The sequence below is a fragment of the Trichosurus vulpecula genome, chromosome 2 (genome assembly GCF_011100635.1).
Source record: "Trichosurus vulpecula isolate mTriVul1 chromosome 2, mTriVul1.pri, whole genome shotgun sequence".
In the NCBI taxonomy this organism is placed as follows: domain Eukaryota; kingdom Metazoa; phylum Chordata; class Mammalia; order Diprotodontia; family Phalangeridae; genus Trichosurus; species Trichosurus vulpecula.
In genome coordinates this window covers 83,834,096-83,851,726 of record NC_050574.1, presented here as the reverse complement: position 1 = coordinate 83,851,726, position 17,631 = coordinate 83,834,096, and the positions used below count along the sequence as shown (strand labels likewise).

At 38.5% G+C, this 17,631-nt stretch overlaps 1 protein-coding gene across 2 annotated transcripts; it reads left to right on the top strand.

The window, feature by feature from the left end:
- The first annotated feature begins 86 nt into the window (after nucleotides 1-86).
- LOC118838692 (olfactory receptor 52H1-like) lies at nucleotides 87-3,353 on the top strand. 2 transcript variants are annotated; one of them, XM_036746049.1, is made up of 2 exons: nucleotides 87-95; nucleotides 2,406-3,353. In XM_036746049.1, the coding sequence occupies exons 1-2, from the start codon at nucleotides 87-89 to the stop codon at nucleotides 3,351-3,353; spliced, it is 957 nt and encodes a 318-aa protein (XP_036601944.1). The 2 variants fall into 2 exon arrangements, with proteins under 2 accessions (XP_036601944.1, XP_036601945.1); XM_036746050.1 differs by lacking the exon at nucleotides 87-95 and having other exon boundaries at nucleotides 2,397-3,353.
- Nucleotides 3,354-17,631: the final 14,278 nt, after the last annotated feature.

The following is a 17,631-nucleotide window of genomic DNA, read 5'->3' as shown; positions in this document are numbered from 1 at the left end:
AAACACTTAGAAAAAATGTAAATAAACCTAGGTTCAGCACTTGACACTAGGGACCATTAACTTTCTATCCAGAGAAGCATTCATTTATGCCTTTGGTTCAGACATTTATGTCATCATAAAACTCAAGCAAACTTTCTGGAGGAGGGTGAATGTATACTTACCCATTTAATTAAGTCTCACTAATTCTTCAAACCAGATAGGGAAAATCAGAGCAGAATGATGGTGGAGCCAATTCTAACTCCCTTTCAAGAATCAACTCTTAAATTTTCAGTGACACTTCAGAAGTCAGTACAAAGCAGAGTTTAATATATTGCTTCATTGATTATACTTAGGAAAGTATTTATAATGCTGATTCAACTGAAAAGTGGGAGTGTGGGCAGACTTTTCCCCAGAGAGTCCAGTGATTAAGCATTTGCTGCACACCCTTGGATTGCTCTTTAACATTGCTTGAGCTCAGCGGTCGTGTATAGTAGAAGGCTAAGGGAATGAAGGCTAATAATGCCTGTAATCGTCATCACAATAGCTGGCAGTGATCGAGCACTTTAAGGTTTACAATGTGTTTGTAACCATTATGGTCAGTTCAGCCTCACATCACCCCAGGACAAGAGACAGAGCATGAACACCTTGCTGTACCCTGCTCTAGTTTTTGGCTTCAGTTCAGGTTATCATATTTTCAGATCTCTAAGAAATGATAGCCTGGATGGCGTGGGAATTAGAGAGCAGACTAGATGAAAAGTGCTTCAAGGAATGAAAGCTGTATATTCCAGCTGAAATGAAATTTAGGGGTGATCTGGTCACTGTCTTCAAAGCTCCACAAGTAGAATTAGGATGCATTTTTTTCAACTCGGCCCCACAAAAATGAACTGGCACCAATGGGAGAAAATTACAAGGAGGCAGATTTGGGTCCAACATAATAGAAACACTCTAAGAAAATTGTTCAGACATACAGTGGGCTGCCATTTGGAAGTAACGAGATGCCTCATAAAGTGTATTATGAAGGAGTCCAGGCTTGGCAACAGAGGGCTCTGCCACAACCTGTGTGACCTTGAGCAAGCCAACCTCTCTGACAACCAGTTTTCTCATCTGTAAAATGAGGTGGTTGGGTTCGTTGACTTCTAAGGTCCCTTCTAGCTCAAAATCAGCAGTCCTATAATTCTAAGTAGACAGTGAGTGGCTACTTTTTAGGGATGAATTAAATGGAGCTCCTGTTCAGATAAGGAATTGTCTTGATTCCTTGGTCAAACACAAGATCCCCTCCAGAGTGGTGATGACGTCACTATTAGATTGATCAAGTCTCATTTCCTCTTGAATATAAATCAGAGGCAACATAGTAGAGTGGATAGAGAGCTGACTTCAAATCCAGGAAGACTTGGGTTCAAGTCCATCTCTGGAATATTCTGTGGGTCCCTGATTAAGTCACTTAACCACTAAATGTACCTAGTAGACTCTCTAATGCCACAGATATTGGAGAAGATGCTAACTTTCATTGATGGAGGAAGTCACTAACCAGAGGGTTCCAATACCAATGATATTTCTTTTCTCAAATAAATCATACCATTCTTATGCAATAGGCTGTTTGCTATAACATTCAGCACTCTACCCCTGAAGATGCATTTGAAGAATTTACACCTTATTCTAAAGTCAAGGCTCATCTTAGGTAATATTGCTAAGGATATAAGTGTCTGATCACCTGCCATTTTACACAAAGAGTGCTGGCCAGGTCACAAGACCTGGGTTCTTAAATTTCTTAATTTTGTCACTATAGGCCAACTACTTATTCGCTTGGAATCCAAGGCCCTCATCTATGAAATGTGATTATATCAAGTTGTATTACTTACCTCACAGAGTTATTCTAAGAAAAGAAGTTTATAAACTATGAAGTGTATGAATAACATATTATATAGACTTATGTACCTACACATGTAGAAACTTTTAGGTTAAGAGCACTTCTATATGCATTTTATATATATATATATATATATATATATATATATGTATTGCATGAATAGCATGTTATATATGTTATATAAAACTTGTGTACATATGTGTAAGTCTGTGAATATCATTATATGTTATATGCACAAATATGTATGTATACATATATATCTGTATGTGTGTAGGAATGACTCCCTTTACTCGATTCAGCATACTCTTCCTCTGCTGGAACACGAAATGTCCCCTGTTGATGCTATTTCTCCTGGAAAGTGCCCAGGATAATACTGAGCTGTTAGTTCTTTAGTGTACCACACCCTGCAGAATTCTTTGCACTATGGAAGAGCTCTCCAAGCAAACAGAAAAGTTGATTGTGGTGCATTCCACAGTGCCACCATGACCTCTGGCAGTTAATTCTGACTTTTGGCTTCTTTTCAGGACTCAAGAATCACCTCCGCAAGAGTCATCAGGAGATGGCCACATTCAACCTAAGCAGCTACAACCCCAGCTCCTTTACCCTAGTGGGGATCCCAGGGCTTGAGAAGTTCCACATCTGGATCGCAATTCCTTTCTGTGTTATCTACCTTGTGGCCATTGGAGGTAACTGCGTCCTGCTGTACATCATTGCTGTGGAGCGCAGTCTCCACGAGCCCATGTTCCTTTTCCTCTCCATGTTGGCCCAAACTGACGTGATTCTGTCATCTACCACTCTGCCCAAATTGCTCAGTAACTTCTGGTTTGGTGACAAGAAAATCACCTTCTCAGGCTGCCTCACTCAGATGTTCTTCCTCCATTTCAGTTTTGTTGTGGATTCTGCAATACTACTGGCTATGGCATATGACCGCTATGTGGCCATATGCTCCCCACTGAGGTACACCACCATCCTGACCCACCAGGTCATCATCAAGATTATGGGGGGAATCATCATCAGGAGCTTCTGTGTCATCTTTCCAGTTGTTTTCTTGCTAAAGCGACTGCCCTTTTGCCGAACTCATGTCATCCCCCATACATATTGTGAACACATAGGTGTGGCACGGCTCTCCTGTGCTGACATCTCCATTAACATCTGGTATGGTTTTACTCTACTCATTATGACTGTGCTCTCTGACATTGTCCTTATCGCTGTCTCTTACACTTTCATACTGACTGTTGTCTTCCACCTTCCTTCTCATGGTGCCCGCCAGAAGTCTCTTGGAACCTGTGGGTCTCACATCTGTGTCATCCTCATGTTCTATACTCCAGCCTTCTTCTCTATTCTTGCCCATCGCTTTGGACACAATGTCCCACGGCATGTCCTCATCCTTTTTGCCAACTTTTATGTTGCCATTCCACCAGCTCTCAACCCCATTGTCTATGGAGTGAAGACCAAGCAAATTCGTGATAAGATTCTCTTCCTATTTTCTCCAAAGGGTACAAAGTGACATCTAACTATTGCACGGGAACTGGAAAGAGGTGAGGGGAATCCTTAAAAGAAAATTCTTTTTGTTACATTTTCCAAACAAAGAGGAAGACAAAAACACAAGCTGATTCTTATCTCCATAACATTCAAGAGTCTAACCCTAGTACAAGAAACGAGCAAAACAGAGACAAGAAAACAATAATAAGGAAATCAGAAACAGTGATTTATTCTCAAGAAGATCAAGACTGCTTGTGACCAGGAGAGAGAGACCATATTTGTGCTTGAGGAGTTTGTGTTGTGAACTTGTGGTTTGCTGAAATCAAAAGAAATGATTAGAATACCCTTTCCCTTTACCTCACCACTTAGAAACAAGTGTTTTCCAAACAGATGATTTTGGACTCGATCAGCTGGCGAAACAGAAAAATGAAAGACAACCCATGCACAATATTGCATATCCCAAGCAAAATTAACTTAAGTGAAATCTGAGGCTATAGTCAGCTCATCTTCAGTTTCAAAGAATAAGAGCCCAGCTTCTAAAATAGGACTCTAGATATTTTTCAGTTGGAGGTTTGTTCATCCGGACTTTCAAGAGTCCCTTCTTTAAGCCCCTCTGCTAATTCTGTAACAGCAAATGCCAAAAAATAAGATTCAGGTCCACAAATAAAGGGGTAACTCAAAAATAAAAAGCATTTGATATTCCCATTTATGTATGAATTTCCCTTCATGGACTATGGCATTTTTTGATCATAACTGCATCATGGTTTAGAGCTGGAAGGGACCAAACATTCATAGATTCCAACCCATTCATTTTACATATGAAGTCACTCAAGTCCAGAGAAGTTAAATGTCTTGTCAGGGCTACTTATCTACTAGGCGTCTGATTCAAACCTGGGTCTTCTGGCCACAAGTCTTCCTCTAATGAGGCAACTAGGTGGTGCAGTGAATAGAGAACAGGATTTGTACTTAGGGGAACCTGAGTTCAGATACTGATTCAGATACTTACTGCTTGTGTGACCTGGGGCAAATCATTGATCCTTTCTCTGCCTCAGTTCCCTCATCTTTCAAGTAGGCATAATAGCCGTCACCTCATGGAATAATTGTGACTATCTGATGTGTTAATATATTTAAAGAGCTTTAGAAACCTTAAAGTGATATATATGCATACATATACATACATATAGAAGCTATTATTATTGTTCTCTATCCGTAATATCATATCATCTCCCAATCAAGCTAGTAAATTAGTCACTGTGCTGGCCCAAAAGCAACAGGAGGGGCATAATAAAAACTATCCCTAAACAGTTTGAAAAAGTCACGATTTAGAGTGTATGGCACCCCAATTCACCAGGCATGACAGAAAAGTATTTTCACTCTGTATTGATAGTCAACAAATATTTATTAGGTGCCTACTATGTACTAGACGTCGTGCCAGGTTCTAGGGATTCAAAGAAAGGCAAAAGATAGTCCTTTTCCTCAAGCATCTCACAGTAAATGGGGTTGGTGGTGAGGACAACAAGAAGATGACTCTTAATAAACATAAATTAAGATATTCAACAGGCAGAAAGCACTAGAATTAAGCAAGAATGAGAAAAACTCACTATACAATATTGGATTTTAATTGATACTTGAAAGAGACAAATTAATGTAAGATGCTCTACTCAATTCTGATAAGAAAAAATTAGGTTTAAAGAGTCTGTAATGAGGATACACAGGGAACTTGCCAGCTGACTCCTATGAAATAAAGACCACCTACTGATGATATGAGTGAGCACGTATCATACAAAATGAGTACAAAAGCATGTATGTTTCTAAAAACATAGTATGTAGTGAAATTCAAAATGAGTTTGAACTAGTAAGAAAAGCTAAAGACAGCTAAAATGGGGCTTTTATGTTTTAATATGTTTCTTTTTTTAAATGAAGATATACCCTTTCTCTTTCTCATTTGATTTTCCTACTAAGAAAGCAAAAGCAAAACAAACAAACAAACCAACCCCTAGCCAAACAAAATAAATTCCTATATCGGCAATGTGCAAATGAATTCTTTCATAATCTGTGTATTCTGAATCCATCATCTATCAGTAGGTGGATAGTCTGTTTCACTGTGAGTCCTTGGCTCACAGATTCACTAATAGTGCATTAAAGTACCTATTTTTCCAAGATGTATCAAGACTCTAAAATAACTGGATGGACTATTCCCTTGCGCTGAATTTCACATGATTGTATTTAATTAGAATAAATGTACAATTTTATCTTTTATTTCAAAAGAACCAATTTCCCAATTTGGAAGTCAGAGAAGTGTGGTTGGACAATTTTGTACATGAAGAGGGGTTTTAATGGACTGCAAGATCAATACGAGTAAACTATTTGACTCAGAGTATGTAATAACAATGCAGAGTCCAAGAAAGTTATTGTTGTCTTGAACTACGTTAAGAAAGTCAATGTGCAGGTGTCGCCAGCCTCAGGTGGTTTGAGCTTTATAATAATTTGACTTCATCCTTAAGGCTGGTCCTGGGCACTGGGGACCCAAAAGCCTTGCTGACTCTGAGTGCTCTGCTCCCAAAGGGATTCTATAGGGAGAGATAAATGGATATGTCTTTCTTTCTTTCTGGTTATGAGTCTATCTCCTTCTGCCTTGCTTTCATTTCTCCTGATTACTTGTCTATCTCCACCCTTTGTGTGCATCCAATGCATTTTTTCTCTCTGATACCTGGCTCCATCACTTGCTGCCTCTCGATCTGTGCCTAGCACCACAAAGAGAGGTGAGTGTCATTCTCCGGGTTGGAAAGAGGGTGAAGATGAGCTGAATTTAGAGAAGGAACATAGTAAAGGGTAGTGCTACCTAGATCCACAGAGGAACACCAAGATGCAGAGTAAATAATGATTGGAATCACTAAGTATCTGACTTCCCCAAATAGTTCTATGTTTCAGACAGAGGTTAAAATTCCCACAGTATCAACTTCTCAACTGTTTTTTTTAATATCTTATGTAGTATAATGAAGATTTACCAGAAAACAAAGTTCTAGAAAGACATTCCTAATCCATGAGCTGAGTGTCTGGTTTGTATGTACCTATCAATGTATCTGTGAGTTGTTATGAATTCGCTATTACCAGTAACCTTAATATATATATATATGTATATATATATATATGTCTATGTATGTGTGCATGTGTCATATTGCTTGCATGCTATTAATAAACAATATTAGAGGAGAAGCAGATGTGATTGAGACCCAGAACCAGAGTAACCTAACATGCACATAAACATATGTACATATGTGTAAATAAATTCATACACATATATAACCATGCCTTAAGGATCAACTTTACAAGTATAGTATTAAGAGGATAAGACAATTTGAATTTAACTGTCACAAAAAAAGATATGGGGATGTTAGTAAATTGCTAGTTCAATGTAAAGAAGTAAAGAACACAACAGATACAGTTTTAGGGAATATAATATGAGGTAAAAATGTCCAAAATGAGAAAGATGATAGTTTCCCCATACACAGACAGGGTGAGGCTCCCATGTGGAGTGCTGTGGTCTATTCAAGGTACCATGTCATAGCAAAGACACTCCTTTAAAGGTATTTCTGAAAGTTTTCATATCAAGAGGATCTAGAAACCAACATAATAAAGGGATTCAAAGTCATTTTTGCATGAAAACTAGTTAACTAAACGGTTGATGTTTGTTAACTTTCGGGAAGAGAAGAATTGGTATGTACATGTATAGATGGGGATGATAAATAATTTCAAGCATGGGTAAGGCTAGTGGGTGGAAGAGGATTTATACTCAGTCTGCTTGGCCCTAGAGATCAGAAGTAGGAACAAGGAATGGAAAACCCAAAGCAGCAAAATTAGTTTTGATGAAAGGAAAAACAAAACAAAACAAAAAACACCTGAACAATTTGTCGATTGATACGAAGGTTTACTTCAATAGAGATTCAAGCAGACTGAACTATGAATTGTCAGTGGTCTTGTAGAGAGAATTATAATAACAATAACAAACACTGATACAGCATTTACCATGCGGCAGACATTGTGCTAAGCACTTTACAATTGTTCTGTCCTTTGATCCTCAAAATGATCCTGAGAAGTAAGTGCTATTATTATCCCCATTTTACAGATGAGAAAACTGAGGCAAAGAGAGTTTAATGACTTGCCAGCTAATACTTGTCTCAGGGAGAATATGAACTCAGGTCTTCCAGATTCCAGGCTCACCTCTCAATTCACTGCACTATATAGGATTACTTCTAAGGTTCGCCTCAGACTATGTCAAAAGCTCTCAAAGATGGAAGGTATTTTGTCCAACCTGTCCTTGAACAGGAATTCTGGTCAAGTCTGCTGGCCTATACTTTATGGAAATTTCCTCTTCCTTTTCTATCTCTCTCTCTCTTTTTCTATTTGGGACATTATTTTGATATCTTTCCTTCTGTGACACCTCTTCTACTCTCCACAATATTTCAGGGGTCCAGTTACCACAACTGCCAGCTCTATCAATATTCTGGGATTTACTTTATTTGGGTTGAATGCCTTGAACTCATTGAGGACAGCTGGGTGCACTCCCCCTCTCGTCTCTAATCTAGGTTTGTGACTCCATGTTAAACATTTCTCTTCTGTCTTTTCCAGGACAAATATCATTTTTCCTGGTATAGAAAACAAGGAAAATAAGAAATGAATACTTTTGCATTCTCCTTCATGTCCATTATCACAGTCTGTTCACACCAGGCAAAGTTTCTCTGCCACCTTTAATCCATCTCCTGCCTCCCAATAAGGCCTGTTTCTATTGTCCTCAGCATTCATCAGCTGCCTTGCCTCATGAGCTTTAGCTTTCATGACACTATTTCTGTCTCACTGTGTCAACTCTTTCCTATTTTCCCTTAATTAACTCCCCTTGTTTCTATCTTCTATGTGCTGCTTTTAAAAATTTAAGTAAACTCGAGATAGCTTCCTGTTCATCACTAGCAGTTGTGTTAGAAACCTCTTTTATATTCCTCCTCATTGAAATAATTGGCATATGAGCTTCCTACTCCTATAAGCTAATTTTCCCTCTATTTAATTTTAGGCCTTGAAATTAACAGGAGTATAGTATTGAGAGCTGAAGAAGCACTTCAATATCTTGTCCAATACCCTCATTTTATAGATATCTAGAGATCTGAATTGGTTTACCCAAAGTCACACGGTAATAAAAGTAGAGATTTGAACCCAGATTTTTTGAGTCCAACTATCCTCTACTCTCTTCAAAACTACTTTCTCTCCCTTTATCCCTTTCACTCACTCCCTTTCTCTAATTCTTTTAAATCCACTCTCAGAGCTTCTATAGTCCCTGTAAAACCATGTTTTCTTCCCCTTATCTATCACAAACCCCAAGAGGACAGAATTGTCACTTGCTTCCAAGGTTCCTTATCATTTCTATTTAAGCACTCAGTTCCTCTGTATTTTTCAAATAGCAGTCCTCCTTCTGAATAATGCCTTCTGAGATACTTCGTAACGCTAACATACCATGATGCCAACGATTCTCTGATCTATGCACCATCGCCATCTCGAAATGGCCCATTTTGTAGCCAGAAGGCCTTGAATATGAAGCTATGAATCTATATTTTATTCTTCAGGAAGGTATATAGTTGACCTTCGGTGCTTAAATATATTGCAGTGTAGAACAAGTCCTGGAAATTCCTATCAAGTGGAATGGTCTGCAAGAATGATCCCCCCAAAATGAACAATGCTCTTTTTTGATAGTCTGAGGACCAGCCTCTTCAAGAATTTATAGCACAACACCAGAGGGAGGTTGAATGCTGCATCAGTGGAAGGACTACACATACCAACACAATTATGGCTCTTTTGATGTATAAAAGAAGATCATGGGTGGTAAAAGCATGGTAAAAATCAATTGATGGTAAAAGTGGGTAGTCAAAAATCTATGAAAGAATGAATATATATTTGTTCAGCATTTATTATGTGCCAAGTAGATGACACAACTCGTATACAAACATATGCATATATATACATGCATATATGAATAATCTTGTCTCTCTATATGTACATATATATGTTTCTAGGATATAAATGTCTTTGTGTATATGTTTATGCATATTTAGGTACCTATCAGTCAGTTCATAAGCATTTACTAAGTGCCTACTACATGCCAGACACTATGTTCAGCAGTGGGGATACAAAGAAAGGAAAAAGACAGTCTCCATTCTCAAGGAATTAACAGTATAATGGGGCAGGCAACATGCAAATTATATGTTCTTTCAAGGTATGTAAGGATAAATTTGAGATAGTCTTAGAGAGAAGGGGCATCGGGAAAACTCTTCTTGTACAAGGTGGGATTTTAGCTAGGACTTGAAGAAATCCAGGAGGTAGAAAGGAACAAGAAGAGAGTTTCCAAAACCTTGATTTCTTCGCTAATGAGTGCATGTATTAAGGAAATCATGAAATTTAGAACAGATTGATGATTGAGTGAGGAACAAAATTGGTCAGTCCAATTAGCTCTCTCCACACTCAAGCAGGACACAAGGTAAAATATGCATGGGAATATAGAAATAAGAATGTTATCGGTCATTTAGGCCAGGATTCCTTTGTCATATCTTGTGACCATATAATAATAATGAGCAGTTGAACAAGGAACAGTGTCCAATTCTGTGCTCAGCTATGCTTTATCTAGGCAGTCCAAGCCTTATGTCTCCGTTAATTCTGACTGAGATCAAGAAAGTTAGAAGCTGAAGGTAAGGAAGCAGAACAGTGCAGCCATGGGAGACAGCCAGTCACAGAAGAGTCACTGAGTTGGAAGAGAAAATGACATAGCATTCTGCTTCTGATCAATTCTAATTATTAGGATATTTTTCCCTATAAATTGAGCTGAAATTTAGTTTTCAGCTTACTTCCATCTCCTCTCTTTGCTAGATGACATTTTCGATGGAGAGAGAAATGAAACCCCAGTTAAAGATTTCTTCTCACCTTCAGTTCCTCTCCATCTTTCCCATTAAAAAGAATGTTTGTGTTCTGATATAGACAATAACCCTCACTGACATTTCCCAAGAACTTGTTTTCTGTCTCTTCATCTCCCTTGGTCACTCTTTAAAAAAAAGTTTTATTACTGCCTTGTGCTACATTATAGTCATTTCCTGATATGCTCAATATGCCTCAAACCCACACATGTAAGAAAGAAAAATAAACATTGATTAAGCATAGTAATAATATTAAATATCCTTTATATAAGATCACTTTCAGGTTTTCAAAGTGTTTTACAATGTTATGTAAATTTACAGACAAAATGAACAAAAAACTTTGTTTTTCATTGAAAAGGAAAATATTTTGACACAGCATTTTGATAGATAATGCTATCTACCCCTCCAGTTTCTTTGATGGGTGATGAGCCATGCCTGTGAGCAGCATTAGCAGCAACTGCCTTAAAATGAAAGTTTACATTGTTTGTTCAGATGTAACCATATTCCCTATCGAGTGTGCTGATAACCAGTGCATCTACCTTGATGTTTTGAACCACTACAATGAAACATATCAGTTTGATATTGGTAGACACTTTCTCATGCAACACTCAAGAATAGTATCTATTTCCCCTACTTGTGTTTTCAAATAAATGCAGTTCAAATTGACAAAAATTAATAAATAAATACATAAATAATAAGGAAGGGGAAACCAAACAAGACATTGGATTAAGGCAAAACAGGTTTAGTGACTTGACCAGATACATGCAAATAGTAAATATAAGGCAGGATTTTAACTCAGACTTTCTTAACATAGAGGCCTCTATTCATAGCACCACTTAGCTGAGGAATTCTATTTCCTTACACTCCTATCTTTCTCCTGAGAGGAAGGAAATGTTTCTACATCTGCCTTCCAGGACCAAAAAAGGTTATTGTATTTAATCTACTGTCTCTTTATCAGTTTTCAGTTCCTATGCCCTACTTCATTTTAAGTTCTATGTCTCACTTAATATAGACTGAGACAAGTTAGTTAACTAGGTGCCATATCACACTGTTGACTAATGTTGAGCTTTCAGGACACTAAACCAAATGAAATAATGTATGTAAAGCACTTCTAAATCCTTAAATTGATATCCAAAGTCCTGCAGAGAGAAAGAAGAACTGGATTTAGTGGCAAAGGACTTAGTGGCAAAAATCCTGCCTTTGTCATTTACTACGTGTATGACATTTAGTGAGGCCCTTAACCTTGTTGGGTCTCAGTTACCTCATCTGTAAAATAAAGGGTTAGACTAGAATGCTTCCAAGGCCTTTTTTAGCTCTCATTCTATGATCCTAGTAGCTAATTAAAAATATCAGCTACTCTTGGGGCTGCTCCTCTATGAAAACCTCTAGTTTTTTTATATGGACTTCTATCTACCCCAACTATCAATCAGCATGTTTCTATTAAGTGCCTACCATATACTAGGCACCATTCTAAGCACTGGGGATATAAAGGGCAAAAGACAGTCTCTGATCTAAATATAAGACCTGTCTTTATTCCTCTCATATTACTTTCTTTTGGGACATAGTTCAAGTATATTAACAAGTAGGACAGAGCAGTAAGAAAATACAGAGAGAAAGGGAAGGATATTTGAAGATGGCTATGAGAGAGATCACAGTAGAGAAAGAATGAGTAGACAATAGGAGACATAAGTGCTGAGCAATGTCTTGGAAGGGGGCCTCAAGGGGAGAAGTGGAAAGGGCAGGCACAAATGTTGATCCTGAGTGCTCTAGAACTCTGTGGAAGCCCTGAAAGGATCCAAAAAATTAATAATGAAGAAAGGGGGCTGGTGGGGCTGAGATCTTCAGCCATAGCCATCCTTCCCTTGGAGGAACATATAATATCTGTCCATTTGTCTTTGGGACTGACACAGTGTATCAAAATTCAGGTGGAATATGGATTAGAAAGAGCACAATGTGCTGAGCACCGAGGGATGGGGAAAGTAAAAGTACCCAGAGGGAAGAGGGACATGGGACCTCGTCCCTGGGGAGAAAAGATACAGGCTTGTAGAGTATCTTAAGGCCAGGAACCTGTCCTGAAAAATGAGGATGCAGACAGCAAAATGCTGAATGGACAATTATGAGAGATCTTGAGAAGAAAGAGAATCTAGAAAGCCTTCCTGAAGGGGGAACACCTGTGTCAGTATTAATTAAGGAAGAAAGGTATGTGGTTTGGCAGAAAAGGTGGGAGATGGTGTCATAGATAGAGAGCATGGTCTCTATGAAGAAGAGGACATGCAGCATGTGGTTGATTACAGGATCCCAGGATTTTGAACTGGAAGGGAATTTATAGATCATGCAATGCAAATCCTTCATTTAACAGATGAGAAAATGGTGGGCCAGAGAGGTCAGTGACTTAGCCAAGTTAAAAGGCAGAGGCAATATTCCAATCTAGATCTTCTGATCTAAGAAGAGAAGAAGATGTCTGACTAAAATGAGACATTCTTCTGACTGTACTGGGGAAGTGAAGGTTGAGGGAAATGATGGGGAAATGGATCTTAGAATTGAGAGAAGAAGGAAAGGAGAGCATCCCAAAGAACCATGAGAAATTACTTAGGAAGATCCCAGAATAATGGCTCAGTATGAGGCTAGTGTAGGGGCTGAAGGGGTAGGGGGCTTGTGAGGTGATGAGCTTAGGAATGGAGGAACAGCTGAGGGGCAACAGATAAAGAGAGGAAAGGGGGATTGTTCATTAGAGTATATAGGTCATTGGAATACATGTGTAAGATCGGGGAATTGGAGGTTTAGAGACTAGTGGATTAGAGATTGTTAGTTCAGGGAGATGGGAATGTTTGCTTGTGAAAACAACCATGGAGAAGCAAGAAAAGTGAGGGAATGAAAAATGCTGAGATGTATGTATTTGTGAAAACTTTTCTTAGTGTACAGGGGTACTGGAAAGAAGCACATATTGACAATCTTGTCAATACATGAGTGTTTATGTCTGGGAAAGTTTGGGAGAGCCTGGAAAAGATCTATGGATGATTGTGTTCAAGTATCTCTCTGTTACTGTACAGTGCTTGTTTTCACACACACACACACACACACACACACACACACACACACATATACCTATATATATATGAGAGTATTTGTTTAAATGTGTGCATCTCTGTGTACAAGTATACTATTATACTTATTTGCATCTGGGTGTGTTTCTTTGTGTGTGTGTGTTTGTGTGTGTGTGTGTGTGTGAGTGTGTGTGTGACAGAAAGAGATAGAAAGAGAGAGAGAGAGAGAGATCATCCAATAGGCATCTACTGAGTTGTTCAGTCATTTCTGTTGTTTCTGACTCTTTGTGACCACCTTGGGGTTTTCTTGGTAAAGATACTTGAGTGGGTTGCCATTTCCATTGCCAGCTCATTTTACACATGAGGAAACTCTGGCAAACAAGGTTAAGTGACTTCCCACAGTCACGCAGCTAGTAAGTATCTGAGGCCAGATTTGAACTCAGGAAGAGTGTGCGTGACTCCAGGCCAGGCACTCTATCAGATGTTGGGGAGAAAACAGTTACAGCGTCAGTCCCCAGTTTGACCTGGAGACACTTCTTCTTGGTTGTAGAGAACCCATGACACAATTAATAAACACCACAAAGTATTGACACAGCCAGCATTCCTGCACATTAAGTAGACTTAAGGATCAGCAAAGAAAGCTCCCTAGAGAGAGTCAGACACAGCTCAGCCTTGGACAATGGGTAGGATTTGACTTGGCAGAGAAGTGTTTTCCTGTGGGAATGGGAAGATACAGATTATTTGGATGAGGTAAATGATCACGTGTGCTAAGGGAGAGGAAAGAGTCAAAGATGACTGTGATTTCAAGCTAAAGGGACTGGGAAGACAATAATAAGAAAGGAGTCAATATGTCATCCTGGATGGAGTGCTAGAATAAGAGTAAGAAGTCACTCCATCTACCTGGAGTCAAATCCCTCTTCTGATACCAAATTATCTAACCTCTCTGAATCTCTCAGTTTCCTTGTTTAGAAACTAAGGATGCTAATACCTAGTGTAACAGTATCACAGTGATGGTTTGTGGGGAAAAATGAAACAATGTACATAATGTAATTTGAAAACCTGAAAGTGTCACTATGGTCAAATAAATGATCTTTCGAGACTGGTGGTGTGTTTGTGGCCAAAGGATCTAAGAAGAATATGCAGGAAAAGAGAATAGGTGTATTGCGGTATGTGAGGGCCTGTGGCTTTAAGTGTAAAGTCCTGGTAGAATCTGGAATGAGAATGGATGGGAATCTGGAGAGGAATGAGAACCCAATGTCTGTGGGAGTATGGATGACATTTTGCCCTGGTATGGAAGCTCTTTCTCTGAGATAGGAGAAAAGGGAAAAAAATTAGAGCTAGAGATACCTTGTGGCAGAGAAGAGGGATGAGAGCTTGCACTGACTGGATTTCTTAAATAAGTTCAAAAAGTGATTTTAGTATTAAGTAGAGGAGGTCTGGATGAGTCATTGTGGGAAAAATAGTATGGCATGACAAGAAATTGAAAATGTGGGGAACAGGAGGGAGGTTCCATTTGAAGGCAGAGAGGAGCTTGTTGCAATGCTGCTTGTGTCAGCTCTGGGATTTCAGCAATGCTCCACAATCTGAGAATATCAATGGAATAGTTATATTGACCTAATTAAAGATTCAGGGAATCAGGGAACATAGGCACATTTTAAAGAAAGGAAAAGGGGCAGCCTACAAGTGCCTGGAAGTGACTTGCCTTGACTTGGAAATCAGTCTGTGTAGGGTTTCAAGTGTAGCTAAGAGAAACTGCATAAAATTTAACTTTTTTTTGAGGAGGGAGGCAGGGCAGTTGGGGTTAAGTGACTTGCCCAAGGTCACACAGCTAGTAAATGTGTCAAGTGTCTGAGGCAGGATGTGAACTCAGGTCCTCCTGACTCCAGGTCCGGTGCTCTACTCACTGTGCCACCTAGCTGCCCCGAAACTGCATAACATTTTCATCAATATTCCTTGCTCTCCATTGCATTCAGAACTTGAAAGTGACTTTCATTTCCTCTGTTTTCAGTCCTCTGTGAACCCCATCAACCATCAAGTCAATACAATTCAATATAACCTAATAAGCATTTATTAAGTGTCAACTTTATGCCAGGCACTAGACAGGCAAAGACAAAAATTTAACAGCCAATCCTATTGTTTTGAAAAATGGGAATTGGGAGGCAATGCCCAAATAGAGGAGTAAAGACAGGGACTCACCTGAGCTCTGTCCCAAACCACACCAAAGACCTTTAAATAATGAATCTGTGCATATTCTAGAGTGGCAGGATGCATGAAAAGATGGATTAAAACAAATTTTCAGGCCAAGACAACTTAGAAGAATGGCAAGAAAGGTCTGTTGCACCATGGTGATGAAGTCCAGAAAATGGCTATTCTAGTAATTTGCTGACATAAGGAGTTGATAATGGTCTGTAGAATCAAGGAAAAGGATAAATTAAATGGCAATGTTGTCTTTTTTTAATTTTCAATATTAATAGTATGAAAAATAGAGACATAGACTCTGGGAGGTAGAAGGTATATGAAAGCTCATCAAATTTATCCTCCTACCCAATAGAGTAATTTTCTCTATATTTCTGTAAGGTGGCCATCATGATAGTACTTAAAACACTTCTAATAATGGTAAATACTCACATTGCATCTGTATTTATGCATATTATTGTAAATACATTTGAGTACCATGTGAGAGGAGGCTACTATTATATAGTCACATGTTTAATTTATAAGCATGCATATCAGTGCTTTATTATGTAAATGTGTATGCGTTTCTGAGTTTATACCTGTTACAACTCACCCACCCCCAGCAGAATGCAAGCTCCTTGAAGGGATGTTTCATTTGTTTAATTGTATTGTCTGTATAGTACCTTTCACATAGTAAATGCGTAATAAAACAGTTGTGATGGTTGAGTTTGTCTGCGTTGGTCCCTCTCAGCCATATGCTTCATTCTCAATAAAACTCAGTAATAGGAAGTTTTTCATTTGCCACCAAATATGATGGATCATTATCACTGGAAGTCTTCAAGTGAAGGCTGATAAACACCCTTGGAAAAGTTTTACAGGACACTCTGTACAGGTACAAGTTGGCCTTAAGGGTCTTTGAAGTCTTTTCCATCTAGAAGGTCCTAGGATTGTGTTCTATCCTGAATCCTTCTTTCTGCAGCCTCAGCTTAAGCCCTTTCCCACAAGCTGGGGGAGAGAGAAGTGAAACAAGGTTAAATGAATTAATGAGAAGCTAGAGGCAGCATAGCTAAAGGACTGGCCTTGAAGTCTGGGACAAAGTCTCATTTCTGACACAGTTTGTGTGAACCTGGACAAGTCATTTTACCTCTAGAAGCCTCCAGGCTTCTGTAAGACTGTAAGTTGTAGAGAAGGGGTCTATGTGTATTCATGTAGGAAGTCCCTTACCAGAAATACTCTGCAGTGGTGAAATCACAAATTCAATGTCATTTTCTTTTTTTTCCCTTAATTTGATTTTATTTTTTTAGATGTCATCTCTTCATATTCAACTTACTTATATATTACATATATGACATATTATATATGTATATATTACAACTTATGTGTAAATATATATATATATACACAAACACATAAATATATACATATATATACATACACACACACACACACACACACACACACACACACACACACACACATATATATGCGTATTCACTTCAGCTACCCTACCCTAATACTGAGGTCTCATGAATCACACACATCATCTTTCCATGTAGGAATGTAAACAAAACAGTTCAGCAAGCCCCTTGTGATTTCCTTTTCTTGTTTACCTTTTCATGCTTCTCTTGATTCTTGTGTTTGAAAGTCAAATTTTCTATTCAGCTCTGGTGTTTTCATTGAGAAAGCTTGAAAGTCCTCTATTTCATTGAAAATCCATATTTTGCCTTGGAGCACGATACTCAGTTTTGCTGGGTAGGTGATTCTTGGTTTTAATCCTAGCTCCATTGACCTCCAGAATATCATATTCCAAGCCCTTAGATCCCTTAATGTAGAAGCTGCTAGATCTTATGTTATTCTGATTATGTTTCCACAATGCTCAAATTGTTTCTTTCTGGCTGCTTGCAGTATTTTCTCCTTGACGTGGGAGCTCTAGAATTGGGCGACAATATTCCTAGGAGTTTTCTTTCGGGGATCTATTTGAGGAGGTGATCTGTGGATTCTTTCAATTTCTATTTTACCCTCTGGTTCTAGAATATCAGAGCAGTTCTTGATAATTTCTTGAAAGATGATATCTAGGCTCTTTTTTGATCATGGCTTTCATAATTTTTAAATTATCTCTCCTGGATCTATTTTC